A 19,367-nucleotide genomic window follows, 5' to 3' on the forward strand; every position below is an offset into this window, starting at 1 on the left:
GGGCATAATTTCAAAGCTTGCAGATGGCACGAAACTCAGAAATGTAGTAAACAGTGAGGACAGTAACAGACTTCAGGAGGACATAGACTGGTGAAATTGGCAGACACGTGGCACTTGAAATTTAATGCAGAGAAGTGTAAAGTGATACATTTTGGTAGGAAGAATGAGGAGAGGCGATATGAACTAAATGATACAATTTTAAAGGGGATAGAGGACCAGAGAGATCTGGGGGTGTATGTACACAAATCCTTGAAGGTGGCAGGACAAGTTGAGAAGGCAGTTAAAAAAGCATATGGAATCCTTGGCTTTATTAATAGAAGCACAGAGCACAAAAGCAAGGAAGTTATGCTAAACCTTTATAAAATACTGGTTTCGCCTCAGCTGGAGTATTGTGTTCAATTCTGGGCACCACACTATAGGACGGATGTCAAGACCTTAGAGAGGGTGCAGAGGAGATTTACTAGAATGGTTCCATGGATGAGGGACTTCAGTTATGTGGTGAGACTGGAGAAGCTGGGATTGTTCTCCTTAGAACAGAGAAGGTTAAGAGGAGATTTGATCGAGGTGCTCAAAATCATGAATGGTTTTGATAGAGCAAGTATGGAGAAACTTTCCAGTGGCAGAAGGGGCAGTAACCAGAGGACACAGATTTAAAGTGATTGGCAAAAGAACCAGAGGCGACATGAGGAAACATTTTTTTACACAATGAGATGTTGTGATATGGAATGCACTGCCTGAAAGGGTGGTGGAAGCAGATTCATTCATAACTTTCAAAAGGAAATTGGATAAATACTTGAAGGTAAAAATTTTACAGGGCTACGGGGAAAGAGCAGGGGAGTGGGACTAATTGGAAAACTCTACCAAAGAGCTGGCACAGGCAAGATGGGCCAAATGGCCTCCTTCTGTGCTGTATCATTCAATGATTAGAACTACTGCATGTGTGGAGGATAAACACCAACACAGACTGGTTATGCCGAAAAGCTTGTTTCCATATTGCAGTTCTATATAATAACTGAATGATGCAGAGTAGTATCTTGTCTTCCACATATCACATTTCTAATCCATTTGTAAAAGAATATTTTCAAATAATTCTTAAGGCCTTTAGGTAACACAGTTTCTGACAGAGATTTGGTATTCAAAGTTACCAAATACGTTTCTATAAGCCTCGAACCCATCCATATAGCTGGTTGTCCTTCCACCAGGAAACTCATGCCACGAAAGAAAGTCTCAGTTAGTTCAAGTTTTGGGCCCACAGAACAGACTCCTTAACTGGTAGAGCTGTACACTGTAGACCAGTTGCTGGGTAGCTGTGAAGAATTTTCTTGGATCAAAATCTATAGATTCCTCTAACAAATAAAATGACTAATTTTGGAATATTCGTACCGCATACCATTTAATTAACCACAACTGGGTCTACTTTACAAGATATATTGAACAATAGTAATTTGTAAATTGCTGAAGTGTGGAATGACTGGGCATATTCAATATTCATTGTGCTGAGAAAGCAAATCAAAATTAATTTAAGAATGTGTTACGCTTAGGTCAAGGTTGTATATTTAGACTTTATACCTAGATTAGAAATTCTATATGATGGAAACTAGTTTGGAACATTGCAACTGGAAAACATTCATTTGGAGTAAATTGTGCTTAGAGTTATGCATGTGCAAACTCCTCTGGTTTTGAAACCATAGCCAGAGATTGTTGCTCAAGACAAAGCATTCTGCATTAGTCACTATTTTTACTTCTCGCTAGAAAACCTTATATAGCTACACACACTACAAGGTATAAAGCGTTAAACACTTCCTTATTTCTCTATCTGTTTATTGCTTTCCATGATGTTACTTAGGGAAGTAGGTACAGATTGTAATCTCTGAGCAAGCCTGTTACATGTCTGGCCTCAGTTAAATTTTCTCAGCATGCATTTTGTCATAGCACCCTGCAATAAACAGGAATCAAAACCCAATTATGTGCCAAATTAATCTTCAATTTTCAGGTTAAAATAATTACATAAGCAAGTGCATATACTTGTGTGGATGTGAATTAAAAGCTGCACAGCATTGCAATAATTTAGATTGTCAGAGCCTAAAAATTACCGAATAACCATAGATTTTATCAGAAATAACAATAGAAAATGCTGGAAACACTCAGCAGGTCAGGCAGCATCTGTGGAGAGAGTAACATCATTTTCTGTTGTTACTTCAGATTTCCAGCATCCGCAGTATTTTGCTTTAGATTTTATCAGCGTGGCTTCAGTTTTATGTGTAGGACATTGGAGGTTTGGGCGTGGAAACTAATTTTGTACTGTTTTATCAAAGTCAACACCCATGACCTGACTTTTAAATTTTCTAAAAACTGAATTGCATATTCCTGAAGATTATTTATCTGCTGTTGTGTTTTTCTCTGGCATACCTTAAACTAGTAAATAAATATTCTTGTATTACAACAGACTAGAATTCCATGTAAATTAATGGAGAAAATTGAAATTTTCAGGGGTAAAAATTGGGTGGTGCCCCTTTTGGGGTGCTAACGTCACCGGGGCACTAATTTTAGCGCCCCAAAAAAGTTAGCACCCCTCCGCCGGAAACTGAGTTGTAATGCCCCAAGCAGGAACTTGAAGCACGCCACCTCCTTCTTGGGGCGCTACAACTGATGATCACGGCGCTATGTGCAACAACGCCACGTGCATTGGCACATAGCGCCGCGTCATTGCAGGCCTCCTCCCCTGATTAAGGGGGAGGGGCCTAGCGCTGCACGCACCAGGGCCCTGCTGGACCACCGGGGAGCGGGGTGCCATGAAAACAGCCCGAGGAGTGCCGGACTGAGTGATCGCGGCTGGCACCCCGAGAAAAAAAGGGGAAGGGACAGGTGCTGGCAGTCGGTCCAAAAAAAATGGCCGCCCGACATCTGCCCCTTTGATTAGCACCATCGCCACTGCAAAAATACTCCCTGACCCTGTCGGACACATCATCCGGCAATAGGTCAAGGGGCGCAAGGGAAGTTTGCGGCCGGGGCACAAGCGGGGCTCTGTGCACGGTGATTAAATCATTGCTGGCAGCGCAGCACCACGGGGCGCTACCGGCTACTGCCGCCGCTAACCTCCCGCTGAATTGGGAGGTGTTAACCACGCCCGGGCACATGGGGATTTGTGTCCCCTAACGAGAAGCGCAAATCAACCCAATTTTTCCTCCTTAGAACTTAACATAAAATTGGCTTCTCCTTACACCAGAATTGCATAAAAATGAGTTAGGCTGTATTCTAATTGTGCCACCATTTATAAACCATAGCTTAATGAATTACTGAATTAAAAACAAAAAGCTACCCTCTTCTATTTCAATATCTGAATATTTTAACCTGCCATTATCCTGCTATTAATTTAATCTTCAGCCTCTAAATCAAAAGCAGGGGTAGGAGATCATGAATTTGTTGAATCTCAAGAGTAGCAACTTCCCAATGATAATTATGATTTTGGATTTTATAGATGGGTATAACCCTAAATTTTAGTCATATGTTAATCCATAGTCTATTTCTGAATTTAAAAAATATTTTTATACTTTAAATAGAATGAACAAAAGGAGGTGCTCAGTAAATTCCGTGATGGAGAAATAAACCTACTGATTGCAACTACTGTAGCAGAAGAAGGTCTGGATATAAAAGAATGTAATTTTGTAATCCGTTATGGTCTAGTCACCAATGAGATTGCCATGGTCCAAGTAAGTTCATTTGATGTACAAATTGTTTGCTTAAACGTTCATGTTTCATATAATATAGAATTTTTTGGTAAGGTATTAATAGATGTAATCCTTATTAAGAGCCAAATAAATGGGGAAGCTGGCTGATGCATTGGGCTAGCCACTGGCATTTTACCTCTGGGACCTGGTTAAAACCCAGCTGGGATTGGTGTAAGGGTCCTCTCTGAAAAGAGAGTTCCTGGGGGGCATGTGTTTATCTGTTTTTAATTCAGCATTAATTGGCAATCACACTCAGAAAGGCTACAGAAAGGCTGGGTGGTAAATTGAAAAATGACACACTGGTGCAGTAAGAGGGGATGCTCTTGTGGGGTTGGGGCTGAGGCAGATTAGGAGGAACTTTACTGTACAGCTTGCTGCCATACCCAAAATGGGATTGCTTCATACTGACATTAGATGCTGAAAATAGGAAGAGTTCCATTTCCCAGTACTAACATCCCTCAACTCGACGAGCACAATAACTAAATAAAGAAAAAACTGAATAGCTGTAATCCTCATTGAAAACTATTAAAAACTAAGGACAAGATATGGCTTCCACCTACATTATTGTTCACTTAGACACAATTCAAAAAAATAGTTACAAAAGTAATGTACTTCTGTAAATAACTTCTTGAATTGTTTCTAGGTGAGCAATAATGTAGGTGCTGGAAACCATATATTGTCCAGCCAGGTATTCCAAATGTTAGACCAATGTTTTCCCTTCCTTGACCTCACTGCAGCACTTTAACACAGCTAACCACACCATCCTCCTCTAGTTCCTCTCCTGCATCATTCAGCTTCGGGGCCTGCCTTTGCACAATTCCATTCCTACCTATCACGGTGTAGCCAGTGCATCTGCAGCAATACTCCTCTTCCCACCTCTTTACTCTCACCTCTGGAGTCTCCCAAGAATCTGTCCTTGTTCCCCTCCTCATCCTCAATTGCATTATTAGCAGCCATGGGGCCAGCTTGCACGTGTATACTGATGACATGCAGATCTAACAGCCTTGATCCCTCATCTGTCTTTGTGTTGTTCGACTGCCTTCCAGTCTTGGAAGAGTCGCAGCTTCCTCCAGCTCAATGTTGAGAAGACCATAGCAGTTGGCTTTGGTCCCTGACACAAATTTTGCTCCTTTGCCACCAAATCCATTCCCCTTCCCAGCCATTGTTTAAGGCTCAATCCCAACTTTGGCATCACTTTGACCCTGAACTCCATTTCAGAACCCAAATCCTTTCCACCACAAGACTGCTTACTTCTAACTCCGCAACATTTTCAACCTCAGGCCCTTCTGTGCTGAAACCCTCAGCCATGCCTTCTTTACCTCCATGTCCAACAAATGCTCTCCTTGCTTAGCCTATCCTCCATAAAGGTTGTGGCACAAATCCTGACCTGCACCAAGTCCCATCATCACTGTCCTGATCAACCTATTTTGGTTCTACAACCCACAAGTGATTGGAGAATTTAAAACATAGAAACATAGAAGATAGGAGCAAGAGTAGGCCATTCGGCCCCTCGAGCCTGCTCCGCCATTCAGTGTGATCATGGCTGATCATCCAAATTCAGTACCCGGTCCCTGCTTTCTCCCCATACCCCTTGATCCCTTTAGCTTTAAGAAATATATCCAACTCCTTCTTGAATATATTTAATGAATTGGCCTCTACTGCCTTCTGTGGTAGAGAATTCCACAGGTTCACCTCTCTGGGTGAAGAAATTCCTCCTCATTTCTGTCCTAAAAGGCCTACCCCTTATCCTTAGACTGTGACCCCTGGTTCTGGATTCCCCGACCATCGGGAACATCCTTCCTGCATCTAGTCTGTCCAGTCCTGCCAGTATTTTATAAGTTTCAATGAGATCCCCTCTCATTCTTCTAAACTCCAGCGAGTACAAGCCCAATCGACCCAATTTCTCCTCATACATCATTCCTGCCATCCCAGGTATCAGCCTGGTGAATCTTCTCTGAACTCCTTCCATGACAAGAATATCCTTCCTCAGATAAGGCGACCAAAACTGCACACAATACTCAAGATGTGGTCTCACCAAGGCCCTGTACAACTGCAGCAAGACATCCTTCCTTGTTCCTGTACTCAAACCCTCTCGCTATGAAGGCCAACATACCATTTGCCTTCTTAACCGCCTGCTGCACCTGCATGCTTACCTTCAGCGACTGGTGCACAAGGACACCCAGGTCTCGTTGCACTTCCCCTTCTCCCAATCTATTGCCATTCAGATAATAATCTGCCTTCCTGTTTTTGCCACCAAAGTGGATAACCTCACATTTATCCACGTTATATTGCATCTGCCATGCTTCTGCCCAATCACCCAACCTGTCCAAATCATCCTGTAGTTTCTCAGCATCCTCCTCACAGCACACACGCCCACCCAGCTTTGTGTCGTCTGCAAATTTGGAGATATTACATCTAGTTCCCTTGTCTAGATTATTAATATATATTGTGAATAGCTGGGGTCCAAGGACCGATCCCTGCGGTACCCCACTAGTCACTGCCTGCCACTCTGAAAAAGACCCATTTATTCCAACTCTTTGCTTTCTATCTGCCAACCAGTTCTCTATCGAAGTCAATACCTTGCCCCCAATCCCATGTGCCTTAACTTTACACGCTAATCTCTTATGTGGGACCTTATCGAAAGCCTTCTGAAAGTCCAAAGACCATGATGAGGATTCAATGACTCACCCCACCCCAGCCTAGCTCTACAAACCCTCCCAGCCATATCTCCATCCCCCCCCCCCGCCCCTCACCCTGGCCCATAAACCAAGCCCCACACAAGAGGCACAACCACTAACCGGCTCCCCGCAACTCTGAGGTTCATCCCGTCCACAAAGTAAAGAACAAAAGAAACCACTTGAAAAGCAGCGGGAAACTCCTTCAGAACAAGGTATTCAAGGCCTCTTCTCCAGTCAGTTTCCTGGGGATGCCCATCAGTTGTCTACAGTACACAGGTTCAATGATAATGAGTCTCGAGGCCCAATATTAGGTGTTTCTCAGGCCAACCATTCTGGTACAGGGATCGATCCCTCCGCGCCCATTTTTAGACATGAATGGATTTTTAACCCTTATTGCGTAAAGAACCAAGTGTACTTGTGATTTACAGCTTGGAATCATCCCAATTTCCATCAAACAATATTGTTTTAACAACTATTTTGTTATTTTAGTTGTGAATATTTTCTACTATAGCTTGAGAATGATTTTAAGAAATAGAAACAATGGGATAGATTTTGACTTTTGAGTAGTTAACTGGCGAAGCACGCTGGTTTGCTGCCCATTCTGGAGGCAAAGTGGTCCCCGTGATTTGAATTTGGCAGGCATTCCGACGCAGCTCGTCAGTTTGATGGCTGCAGATCGAGCCGGAGCTGCCACCAGCAGGGTAAGTTATGGGGTGGGGTTCACGGAGGGTGGGGGTCCCGGGGCGGTAGTGACCCAGATTATTTTTGCAGGCTCCAACCAATTCCTACCTAAAATGACAATCGGGCTCCTATTTATGTCATAGGACCCCAATTTCCATATTAAAAGGGGTCTATCGCCTGAAACAGGCAGGTGCTTTGGACACACCTTTCAAAATGGAGCCGCCGGATTGCCGGTGTTAACAGGACGGTAAGGCTACCGACCCCATTTTGAGGCGTTACAGCCCCATTAACGTCAGATGAGGGCAGTCCAAATAGAATCCAGTATACTTAGTTCCTCACTAAAATGTGGTTTTGATACTATACAGTTACCCTTGCTATTCATGTAGTCATTGTAGAATGTAAATAGCAAGGTTTATGCCAGAGTAATTCTCAGTGCAACTTTTCTGTTCATAGAAATGCATAGTTTTAGGATGTTTCACTGAGCGTATTCAAAAGCATACGTTCATTCTGCCCTGACTATTGCTCAATTGCAGGCTCGTGGCAGGGCTCGATCGGATGACAGCACTTACGCTTTAGTAGCAAACGAGGGGTCAGGAGTTATTGAACGTGAGCATGTGAATGTTTTCCGTGAGAAAATGATGTACAATGCAATTCAAACAGTGCAGGAAATGCCAGAAGAGGAATACAAGAAGCAGGTAACACAGAAGAAATAATCCACAGAAAACTTCTTCGTTTTCTAAATGTAAATGATCTTTTTTAGATTTAAATTTGAATTTCCTCCCCAAATTTGCCTTGATCCGTGAAATCTGCAGCTAAATTCAGAAAACATATTTTTAAAAAGCTGTCCATAAGCAGTGACCAAATTACATGTATTAAGTTATGTCCCAGTAAGAACAATGGGTTGAATTTCCGTGGGTGTTCGCCTGGTCATCCGCTGTAACTGTGGCGGAAGGTCTGTGGAAGCCCCGGATAAAAGGCTTTTACTTCATTTCTCCACAAGTTTCTATGGATATTCAACCGCAATGTTTTAAATTGTGTATTTTAATCATTTTGTAGGAATGCTTGTCATTACACCCTACTCCTGCTAATTCAAAGTTGTTTTCTTTGCTTGGAAAAAATACTGAATTATCCAATAGTTGGAATTAGCCACATTTAATGAAAAGCAGCACAGCAAAACACTGCAGGAACAACACAAAACACTGAAAAGCAGGCGATTGAAATTCAGTTAATTTGTAAAATACTCAGTGTTTGTGGTTTGCTTCCTATTAGCCACTTCCTCAACAGTCAAAACAGAATTGGATGCCATGGCCATTGTGATATCTGCTTCCTCTACCTACATCTGCTTACTCGATCCACTTGCTTGGGTTTCTTCCTCACATTTACTCCCACTAGCAGCAACATCCTCAACTACCATGGCAATCAGCAATCATCAACACCTATAAAGGATTCAAACCTCAGTGGTGGCACTCTCACCTCTGAGTCAGAAGGTTGTAGTTCAAGTCCCAATGCAGAGACTTGAGCGCATCATCTAGCCTGACATTTCAGTACAGTACCGAGGGAGAGCTCCACTATTCGAAGAAGAGCAGGGAGTTCCTGGCCAATATTTATTCCATAACCAACATCACTAAAACAGATTTTCTGGTCATTTATCTCATTGCTGTTTGTGGGACCTCGCTGCGTGCAGATCGGCTGCCGTGTTTCCCTACATTACAACAGTACCGACACTTCAAAAATAACTAATTGTCTGCAAAGTGCTTTGGGACGGACTGAGGTCGTGAAAAGTACTATATAAATGCAAGTTATTTCTTTTCTTTCATGTCTTCTGACTGTCATAAGAAGGGAAGGCATGCACTGAAAGATGTTCACTGTGTCGGAGTCAGCCATCAGTGCCTGTGTCAAATCCTCCACTGTATCTGATGCAGCTGCTTCATCTGGTGGGGCGAATATACATTCCAAGAGCAGTTGACCATGGAATCTGCTTTTAGACACAACCACTTCACATCAGCTGCACAGTTGTCGACTATCTGCTTTGTGGTGCCATGCTTTGGCCAAAATGATAGCCATTACTCAAAAATAACACCAGTCATCCCTGCCTTTTGTAGTTTCTGTAGATTACAGGCAGAGTAGCAAAACCACAAAAAACTCAGGGGATTCCCACTCACCAACAGCTTTTTTCCCCAGTCTGCCAGCACAAACCATGATAATAATTTGCTACTTAGCTTTTTTCCCAACCTGGAAATTTTTCGATGATGATAGCTGGCATTCTGCTTAGTTGCTGTTTGTTTTTTTTTAAAAAGGCTAATTTCATCAACATTAAAAGGTGTCATTGGGTTTAAAAATGAGATAACATTTCAGGAATTTTAGCATGCACTGAATTGTTGGTGCTTTTTGCGGGAACATAGTATTCCTCTCCGTATGTAAGTGAAGTTGATTACATGCTGGTCCTGAAGTGGCTGAGCCATGATGCAAAAACAGGGTCAATTCCAAATTATGCAGTGAATTTCTTAACCTTTTCCATCAAGATGAAGTCACGCTGCCCAGGAAGATTAGCTGCTCTCACATACTTGAATCAGCTGGAATTCAAATTAAGCAGCAGGTTTAACTGCTCAAGACCCATTTGGAGTTGGAATTCAAACTTGAATGAATCAATAATTTGAATTAAGCAACTTCAGTTTAAGAGGAGTAGACTGTAAACTACATTTGTACATAAACTGTGCAAAATAGAGAGCTGTTTGATAGCTGTATAACTCCGACTTTCTTTTCCAATGGTCAGATAGAAGAAAGGCAGTTGCAGAATATAATGGAACACAGAATGAAGAAGAAGAAAAATTTGGCAAAAAAAATAAAAAGTGATCCCTCTAAAGTGACTTTTCGCTGCAATACTTGCAGCAAACTTGCCTGCTCAGGGAAAGATATTCAAGTAATTGAAAACATGCACCATGTCAACGTCACAGATGAGTTCAAGTAAGAATTCATAAAACTTTTGCAAATTTATCATGAACTGCATAAAATCTTGAATTTTAATTACTGTGGTTATGTTTTCAAACCTGTTGCAAACATCTGAAATAAAAGCAAAATCCTGGAAATACAAAGGTCAGTCAACCTTCGTAAAAAGAAAGAAATCGGTTATGATGCTTTGTGATTGTACCCTTCATTAGAAGTTAATTCTGATGAAGGGTACACCCAGAAGAAAACCAGTCTTCTCATTACATAGGTTGACTGACCTGCTTTGTATTTCCAGGATTTTCTGTTTTTAATTCAGATTTCTATGTTTTTTTGTGAACTGTGGTATTACAGTTACAGGCTTTGAAATTTAGTTCAATGTCAATTAACTTGTTGGGCACCAAATCAGGATATCACCTTTGTACCCTTGTAGCACGAGTAAGTGATGGAAACCGTTGAACCTTAACCCCTCGGCTTAATAAAGGGAAAATTCTTGGTAAAAATGAATGCAGTAGATTTTAGTGCACTATTTTCAAAAGAAAAAAAGATATACATACCGATGCAAGATCTGAAGTTGACTTACAAATAAAATATTATTTTTCTATTGCCAGTTCTTTAAAATATTTTGTAAAAGACTGTTATTGCTAAATATATACTTTGCAATATCTCTCTTTCCTCCTTTAAGATGCTTCTTAAAACCTACCTCTTTGACCAAGCTTTTGGTCACCTGCCCTACTATCTCCTCCTGTGGCTCAGTGCCAAATTTTGTTTGATAACTCTCCTGTGAAGCACCTTGGGATGTTTTACTACATTAAAGGCGCTATATAAATACAAGTTGCTGTTGTTGAATTTTAATTATCCACGTTTCATTACAGAGATTTGTATGGTGTTCGAGAAAATAAAGCCTTACAAGAGAAATGTCTTGATTACCAAACAAATCAAGAGATACACTGCAAGAACTGTGGCCAGGTAAATTGAGATTTTATTTAATTTGTAATTGACTCAATTGTTACATAATTAGTTGTCATACAAAGGCTAACTTCATTCTGCTTATCTTACTTTAAAGCCATGGGGAACAATGATGGTCCATCGTGGAGTGAATTTACCTTGTTTGTCAATCAGAAACTTTGTTGTGCTTATCGAGAAGAATTTTGAGAATGGTACTTATAAAAAGTGGAGTGAAGTTCCTTTCAAGCTGCCTAAATTCGACTACATCAAATATGTTGAAAGTGACAGATAATATTTGTGTTGGCATCCTCCATGTTAATTAAACAGTGGCACTTTTATCTTACATCTGTATTATGCTGAATATTGATTAACAAATGATAATCACACAATAAGAATGTGCTAATACTATGTATGGCTGGACTAAAGGTCGTGTGGTTTTAATTTACTACTAGCTGCTTATCAAATGTTTGAGATAATACTGTTCCTGTTGTTACTACATTTTGTAAGATGATGAGGTGATCAGTTCAGTATGTTTGTTTTTTGATTTACTTTAATATTAAGCAGTCCAGAGGTGAAAATGTGAGCTGGAGATGATTACAGATTATGAAAGAATTATGATCCTATTCTGTGCTACTGAAGCTAACTAAGCCCAGAAATATAGCCATGCAACTAAAAGGTGAGGCCTGAGGTTCCCCAGATATTGGGCCTCAGGCTTCATTATAATGGAGTCATGGCAGCCTCAGAGCCGCCCGGTGAAGAGTCGTGGAAAATCTGTCTGCTGCTAGCTTAAGTGTATGCTATGGGTGCAGGGAATGCGGGGCCGGGGATTTGGGGGGGGGGGGGGAGGTGGGGGTGCAGGCTAAGTTAGTTGTGGGATTGGGGATGGAAACAGAGATGATTGGGGGTAGCGAGCAGCGGCGATCGGTTCCTTTAATGTAGTGTCTGGAGGGGCAATCCTGCTCTTCCTGGCTCTACATCAGGTAAATTACATACCTTCTTTGTTGGCAGGTGGTCCTAGGGTTTGGATTTCATGAGTGATGGCGCTGGCTTCCTCAAGGCAAACCAATCTTGAGAGGGGACCTCAAACAGGCGTTAGGCCCTTTATTTTCATATGCAATGGGTCTAATACCTGCTTCATGCGTGGGTAAAGGACACCTACTTGTTGATCCTTACCCAGTATAACAGATGGCATACCTCCGGGCAGAAATGTGCACACGCTTCCTGCCAACATATCGTTGCCTTAGTAGTCTGAGTAGTGCCCGAGAAATGGACGCTGCGTGGACCAATTTCTAGGCCTTGGAGTCTGCAGCAGATCTGCACTCAATCTTCTGTCTCACTCCCGGGAACATAACTGTATTTTCCCCTAAAACAAAAGTGGTCATCTCCCTGAGCTGGCTTTGTGATCACGAAGGATTAATGCAGTCTCTGGTGGAGTAAATGGCTGGGACAGAAAGACGGTGATCCGCAGTGGTTTCAACTTATTGCTTCTTTAGGGGTATTAGTGGATCTTTTATGGAAGTGAAAAATTTAATATTTTATGTTCAATAAAAATATCATTTTTTGACAGGTGTTTGTTTTTCTGCCTTTATTTCAACATGTCATGAAATCTTATGTTAGTGTTCTCAATTTTACATCAAATTACATTATATCAAAAATGTCTCTCATACCCCACTTTGCTGTAGATCAGTAAATGTGATAGTGGTCACCTGAGATAACACAGGAGAAGCAGCCAGTATTCTGGATTTGAATTAATATTGTGTAAATTATTGATACTGTAGCACAAAACAATTTTCCCTAAAGCTATGAACGAATCAGTGATGATCCAGCTGCAAAAAAGATTCAAGGCAGTGGCAACCTTGACTGGCTGTTCTCTTGGTGGAAGTGGGCTGTAGTTAACATATCTGCACAATTGCTTCCAGAGGTGGGGATGGGGAAGTGTAACCTTCTGAGGCACTGATATGCAGAAAAGTCCCTTCTAGGAACAACCCATTATATTTAAAAGGAGAATTTACTCATGATGGATGTAGCTCTCAGCCCCAAGTATCAGCCAAATATAAAAGGGCAGTAGTAATCTACCAATGCCACAAATCTAGAGTGGGACCAGCCTTCCAACAAGAAGTGGTGCTTAAAATATCCAGTGATGTAAGAATAACAACATACTAGGCCATTTCAGCCTGCTGTTACTGCATAGTGAGCCCACCATTTCCCAATTAAAATTCCTTAGTTAGATTACAATGGATGCTTTCTTCCAGTGCGGTTTCAACAGAGTGCTATGAGTTGGGTGAGTCAGAGTTAGGTGAGGAGTGGTAGGAGGAGCTCCCTTGCCTCGCCTTTGTTTTTCCTAACTTTTCACCCTGAAGGAAGAGGCCGGTGTCGGGAGCAGCAGGAGGGTTGTGAGTATTTAAACTCACTTTCGCAGGCTTTTTCTCAAAGGCCGGTCAATCTCGCAGACCGGTGGCGGCATTCCAGAGCCACGCCACGATTCAAACAGTGACGCGGGCAAGAGGAAGCAGCTGATTGGGTGAGTACGGCCAGGAGGGTATACTACTCTATAGTTTGACAGTTAAGGTTAATAGTTTATAAAATTTAGACGGTCTTAATTTTTGGGGTTATAGTTTCTAAGGTCTCTGTTGTGTATCGGGGAGGGCTAGTAACCAAGGGCCCTTGAGTATATCAATTAATTGTAGTGTAATTAGTGGTATTGATTTGATTTAAATTAATTTAAATTAATTAAAGGGTAATTCATGGCAGGACAGCTCGGCCCCATGGCATACTCCTCCTGCGCCATGTGGGAAATCAGGGACACTTCCTGTGTCCCTGACGACCATGTGTGCGGGAAGTGTATCCAGCTGCAGCTACTGACAGACCGCATTGCGGCGCTGGAGCTGCGACTGGATACATACTGGAGCATTCGCGATGCTGAGGACATCGTGGATAGCACGTTTAGGGTGTTGGTCACACCGCAGGTAAAGGCTGCACAGGCAGGAAGGGAATGGGTGACTGCCAGGTAGAGTAGTAGGCACAGGCAGGTAGTGCAGGAGTCTCCTGTGGCCATCCCCCTCTCAAACAGATATACCAATTTTGATATTGTTGAGGGAGATGGCTTATCGGAGGAAGGCAGCAGCAGCCAACTTCCTGGCACCGTGGGTGGTTCTGCTGCACAGGACGGGAGGAAAAAGAGCAGGAGAGCTATAGTAATAGGGGATTATATAGATAGAAGATAGGAGCAGGAGTAGGCCATTCGGCCCTTCGAGCCTGCTCCGCCATTCAATGAGATCATGGCTGATCATCCAAATTCAGTACCCGGTCCCTGCCTTCTCCCCATATCCCTTGATCCCTTTAGCCTTAAGAAATATATCCAACTCTTTCTTGAATATACTTAATGAACTGGCCTCCACCGCCCTCTGTGGCAGAGAATTCCACAGGTTCACCACTCTCTGGGCGAAGAAATTCCTCCTCATTTCAGTCCTAAATGGCTTACCCCTTATCCTTAGACTATTACCCCTGGTTCTGGACTCCCCGGCCATCAGAAACATCCTTCCTGCATCTAGTCTGTCCAGGCCTGACAGAATTTTATAGGTTTCGATGAGATCCCCTCTCAATCTTCTAAACTCAGTGGCCTAGAAATTCATTAAGGCGCTGCCAGCTTTGCGGCCAGTTACCGCCTAAAGAGGGCTTCTGCGCCAAAAAGGAGTTTGCGCTGATATTCAGCGCAGCGGTATTGGCGGCGGTAGCCGTTAGCGCTGCGCCGGCACCGATGACGTCATCGGTGTGCGCAGTGCCCCGGTACCGCCCCGAAACCGGCCCGATCCCCATATTTAGTTGCGGCCGCCTCCTCCGCAGCGGCCGCAAACAGCGACCAGAAAACGGGGCCGTACTGTAGCCTTAGTGGGGCGCTTTAAGGTGGAGGTGCAGCCGGCCGCTTTTTCGGCGGCCGCCTGCCCGCACCTCCTTCCCCGGCCTCCTCCACCAGCCCCCCCCCCCCCTCCGCGGCATTGCCGGCTGCTTTCCGCGAACCCAGCACTTCTCCGTGGTGCCGGGCTCATTTGCCGGCACTATCCAGCGGCGATCTCCCCGTTGCAGGCAGCTCCCCCTTAAGAGAAGGAGGAGGCCTGCAGTACCGCAGCCTGCCGCTCCGCAGCGGCTGGCGCAGCTGCGCCAAGAGCGCTGAAATTCAGTTTCAGCGCCCCAAGTGGAGGCAGGCACACCCTGGAATAGCGCCCGGTTCCGAATTGGGGCGCAGAAACTGAATATCTGACGATCGCTAATGGCTCCCCGCCCAGCGCTAACTTTTGGGCACTAGCCAGCTGGCGGGGCCATAGTGAATTTCTAGGCCCGTGAGCATAAGCCCAATCGACCCAATCTCTCCTCATACGTCATTCCTGCCATCCCAGGTATCAGCCTGGTGAATCTTCGCTGCACTCCTTCCATGGCAAGAACGTCCTTCCTCAGGTAAGGCGACCAAAACTGCACACAATACTCAAGGTGTGGTCTCACCAAGGCCCTGTACAACTGTAGCAAGACATCCTTGTTCTTGTACTCAAACCCTCTTGCTACGAAGGCCAACATACCATTTGCCTTCTTAACCGCCTGCTGCACCTGCATGCTTAACTTCAGCGACTGGTGTACAAGAACACCCAGGTCTCTTTGCACTTCCCCTTCTCCCAAACTATTACCATTCAAATAATAATCTGCCTTCCTGTTTTTGCCACCAAAGTGGATAACCTCACATTTATCCACATTATAGTGCATTTGCCATGTTTCTGTCCAATCACCCAACCTGTCCAAATCGTGCTGGAGTTTCACGACATCCTCCTCACAGCATACCCTCCCCCCCAGCTTTGTGTCGTCTGCAAATTTGGAGATATTACATCCAATTCCCTCGTCCAGATCATTAATATATATTGTGAACAGCTGGGGTCCTAGGACCGATCCTTGCAGTACCCCACTAGTCACTGCCAGCCACTCGGAAAATGACCCGCTTATTCCAACTCTTTGCTTTCTGTCTGCCAACCAGTTCTCTATCCAAGTCAATACCTTGCCCCCAATCCCATGTGCCTTAATTTTGCACGCTAATCTCTTATGCGGGACCTTATCGAAAGCCTTCTGAAAGTCCAAATACACCACATCCACTGGTTCTCCCTTATCTATTTTACCAGTTACATCCTCAAAAAATTCCAGTAGATTAGTCAAGCATGATTTACCTTTTGTAAATCCATGTTGACTTTGTCCGATCCAGTCACTGCTTTCCAAGTGCTCTGCTATTACATCTTTTATAATGGACTCTAGCATTTTCCCCACTACCGATGTCAGGTCTATAATTCCCCACCTTTTCTCTACTACCTTTTTTGAATAGTGGGGTAACATTAGCTACCCGCCAATCCATGAGTACCGTTCCAGAGTCTATCGAGTTCTGGAAGATGGCCAGCAATGCATCTACTATTTCTAGGGCCACTTCCTTAAGTACCCTGGGATGTAGATTATCAGGCCCTGGGGATTTATCGGCCTTCAGTCCCATCAATTTTCCTAACACCATTTCCCTACAAATACTAATTTCTTTCAGTTCCACCCTTTCATCAGACCCTATGTTCCCCGGCATCTCTGGGAGGTTATTTGTGTCCTCCTTTGTGAAGACAGAACCAAAATATGTATTTAGTTGGTCTTCCATTTCTTTGTTCCCCATTATAAATTCCCCCGATTCTGACTGCAAGGGACCTACGCTTGACTTCACCAATCTTTTTCTCTTCACATATCTATAAAAGCTTTTACAGTCAGTTTTTATGTTCTCTGCAAGCTTACTCTCATATTCTATTTTCCCTTGCTTAATTAATCCCTTTGTCCTCCTTTGTTGAACCCTAAACTGCTCCCAATCCTCAGGGTTATTGCTTTTTCTGACCAATTTATATGTCCTCTCCTTGGACCTTATGCTATCCCTAATTTCCCTTGTTAGCCATGGTTGGGTCACCTTTTTTGTTTTATTTTTATGCCAAACTGGGATGAACAAATTCTGTAGTTCATCCATTCGGTCTTTGAATGTTTGCCATTGCCTATCCACCGTCAACCCTTTGAGTGCCATTCCCCAATCAATCCTACCCAACTCGCTCCTCAGACCATCATAGTTTCCTTTATTTAAATTGAGGACCCTAGTCTCCAAGTCAACTACTTCATTCTCCATCTTAATGAAGAATTCGATCATATTATGATCGCTCCGACCCAAGGGGCCTCTTATAACAAGATTGCTAATTAATCCTTTCTCGTTACATAATACCCAGTCTAAGATGGCCTGATCTCTGGTTGGTTCCTCGACATATTGGTCCAGGAAACCATCCCGTAAACACTCCAGGAATTCCTCCTCCACAGTATTGTTACTCATTTGGTTGGCCCAATCTATATGTAGATTAAAGTCACCCATGATGACTGCTGTGCCCTTATTGCACGCTTCTTTAATTTCTCTTTGAATGCCATCCCCAACCTCCGCCTTACTGTTTGGAGGTCTATAAACCACTCCCACTAACATTTTTTTCCCCTTAGTATTTCTCAATTCTACCCATACAGATTCCACCTCATCAGAGCTAATATCCTTCATTACAATTGTGTTAATCCCTTCTTTAACCAGTAATGCTACTCCACCTCCCTTTCCTTTTTGCCTATCTTTCCTGAATATCGAATACCCCTGGATGTAGAGTTCCCAGTCCTGGCCTTCCTTGAGCCACGTTTCCGTAATCCCAACCAAATCGTATTTGTTTACTTCTATTTGCGCAGCCAATTCATCCACCTTATTACAAATGCACCTTGCATTAAGACACAAAGCCTTCAGGCTTGTTTTTTTAACGCTCTTAGACCTATTAGAATTATTATTTACTGTGGCCATGTTTGATTTAAACCGTTGATTTCTCTGACTGCCACTTTTGTTTTTCTCCTTCCTATCTTTTGCTTTTATCCTTGTTTCCCTTTCCTCTGTCTCCCTGCTCAGGTTCCCAACCCCCTGCCATTTTAGTTTAAACCCTCCCCCACAGCACTAGCAAACACTCCCCCTAGGACATTGGTTCCAGCCCTGCCCAGGTGCAGACCGTCCGGTTTGAACTGGTCCCACCTCCCCCAGAACCGGTTCCAATGTCCCAGGAACTTGAATCCCTCCCCCTGGCACCATTCCTCTAGCCACGTATTCATCTGAAGTATCCTTCTATTTCTACTCTGACTAGCACGTGGCACTGGTAGCAATCCTGAGATTATTACCTTTGAGGTCCTGTTTTTTAATTTATCTCCTAACTCCCTATACTCCGCTTTTAGGACCTCATCCCGCTTTTTACCTATATCGTTGGTGCCTATATGCACCACGACAACTGGCTCTTCACCCTCCCCTTCCAAGATGTTCTGGAGTCACTCGGAGACATCCTTAACCCTTGCACCAGGGAGGCAACACACCATCCTGGAGTCTCGTTTGCGGCCGCAGAAACACCTATCTATTCCCCTTACAATTGAATCCCCTATTACTATAGCTCTACCCCTCTTTCCTCCCATTCTGTGCAGCAGAGCCACCCCTGGTGCCAGGAAGTTGGCTGCTGCTGCCTTCCTCTGATAAGCCATCCCCCCCAACGGTACTCAAAGTGGTGTATCTGTTGGAGTGGGGGATGGCCACAGGGGACCCCTGCACTACCTGCCTGCGCCTAGTATTCTGCCTGTTGGTCACCCGTTCCCTTTCTTCCTGTCCAACCTCTACCTGCGGTGTGTCTGTAAGAATTCACAATAATTTACAGTTCTGAAGATTTTTTTTTTATTGAAGAATCCCTGGGCGATGTGCTTTTAAATTTCCAGGGATAAAAATGGCTGTCACCACATGGCCGAAGACAAAGGACAATGCTTTGTTTACAAAGCAATTGAATGCTATTAGCATTTGTTTGTATATCGAGTGGATACATCTAAACTGCAGAAGAGACTTTTGCACCTTGAATGGGAATCGTTCAAGATTTGAATGGGTTTTAAATCACCCAGCACTGGACAATAGAGCAGTTGTATCTCCCTTTTGTTTCAGCCCAGGAAGCTCCGGAAGACACATTAACCCAGTCTAACCACTTTGAGTTAGCCAATCACTGCTTTCTCTTGTGTATGGGACCCTTTTGGGTGGGGAATTTTGCACACAGCCCTTGCAAGGCAGAACGGCAGGACCTCACCAGGTATAAAATAGCGGCTGAGAAGCTAGCTCTCTCTCTCTCTTACTTCGCTGGATCACAGGTGAGTGGAGTTTCTGACTCCTCAACAAGGCAACCTAGCAGGGGTTAAGGGGTGGTGATTTAAGGGAATTGCTAAGATTGTTTAAATAACATTGTAGCCACTGTATCCCTCGTTTTCACTGTCTGCAACCCCCCTATTAAGCCATTTTACTGTAATT

The 19,367-nt window shown here is 43.5% G+C and overlaps 1 protein-coding gene across 3 annotated transcripts in view; it reads left to right on the top strand.

The window, feature by feature from the left end:
• The window catches only part of ifih1 (interferon induced with helicase C domain 1), a 184,110-nt gene extending 171,568 nt beyond the window's left edge, over positions 1 to 12,542 (top strand). For all 3 annotated transcript variants that reach the window (XM_085986418.1, XM_085986419.1, XM_085986420.1), the window contains 5 exons: positions 3,561 to 3,710; positions 7,621 to 7,782; positions 9,861 to 10,051; positions 10,906 to 10,999; positions 11,097 to 12,542. In XM_085986418.1, the coding sequence (XP_085842544.1) occupies positions 3,561 to 3,710; positions 7,621 to 7,782; positions 9,861 to 10,051; positions 10,906 to 10,999; positions 11,097 to 11,270 (771 nt within the window). In that variant the 3' untranslated portion in view covers positions 11,271 to 12,542. The remainder of the gene's footprint in view (positions 1 to 3,560; positions 3,711 to 7,620; positions 7,783 to 9,860; positions 10,052 to 10,905; positions 11,000 to 11,096) is intronic.
• The last annotated feature ends 6,825 nt before the right edge of the window (positions 12,543 to 19,367 follow it).

The sequence above is a fragment of the Somniosus microcephalus genome, chromosome 4 (assembly GCF_052327205.1).
Source record: "Somniosus microcephalus isolate GS21.2 chromosome 4, FLI_Smic_1.0, whole genome shotgun sequence".
NCBI classification, from domain to species: Eukaryota; Metazoa; Chordata; class Chondrichthyes; order Squaliformes; family Somniosidae; genus Somniosus; species Somniosus microcephalus.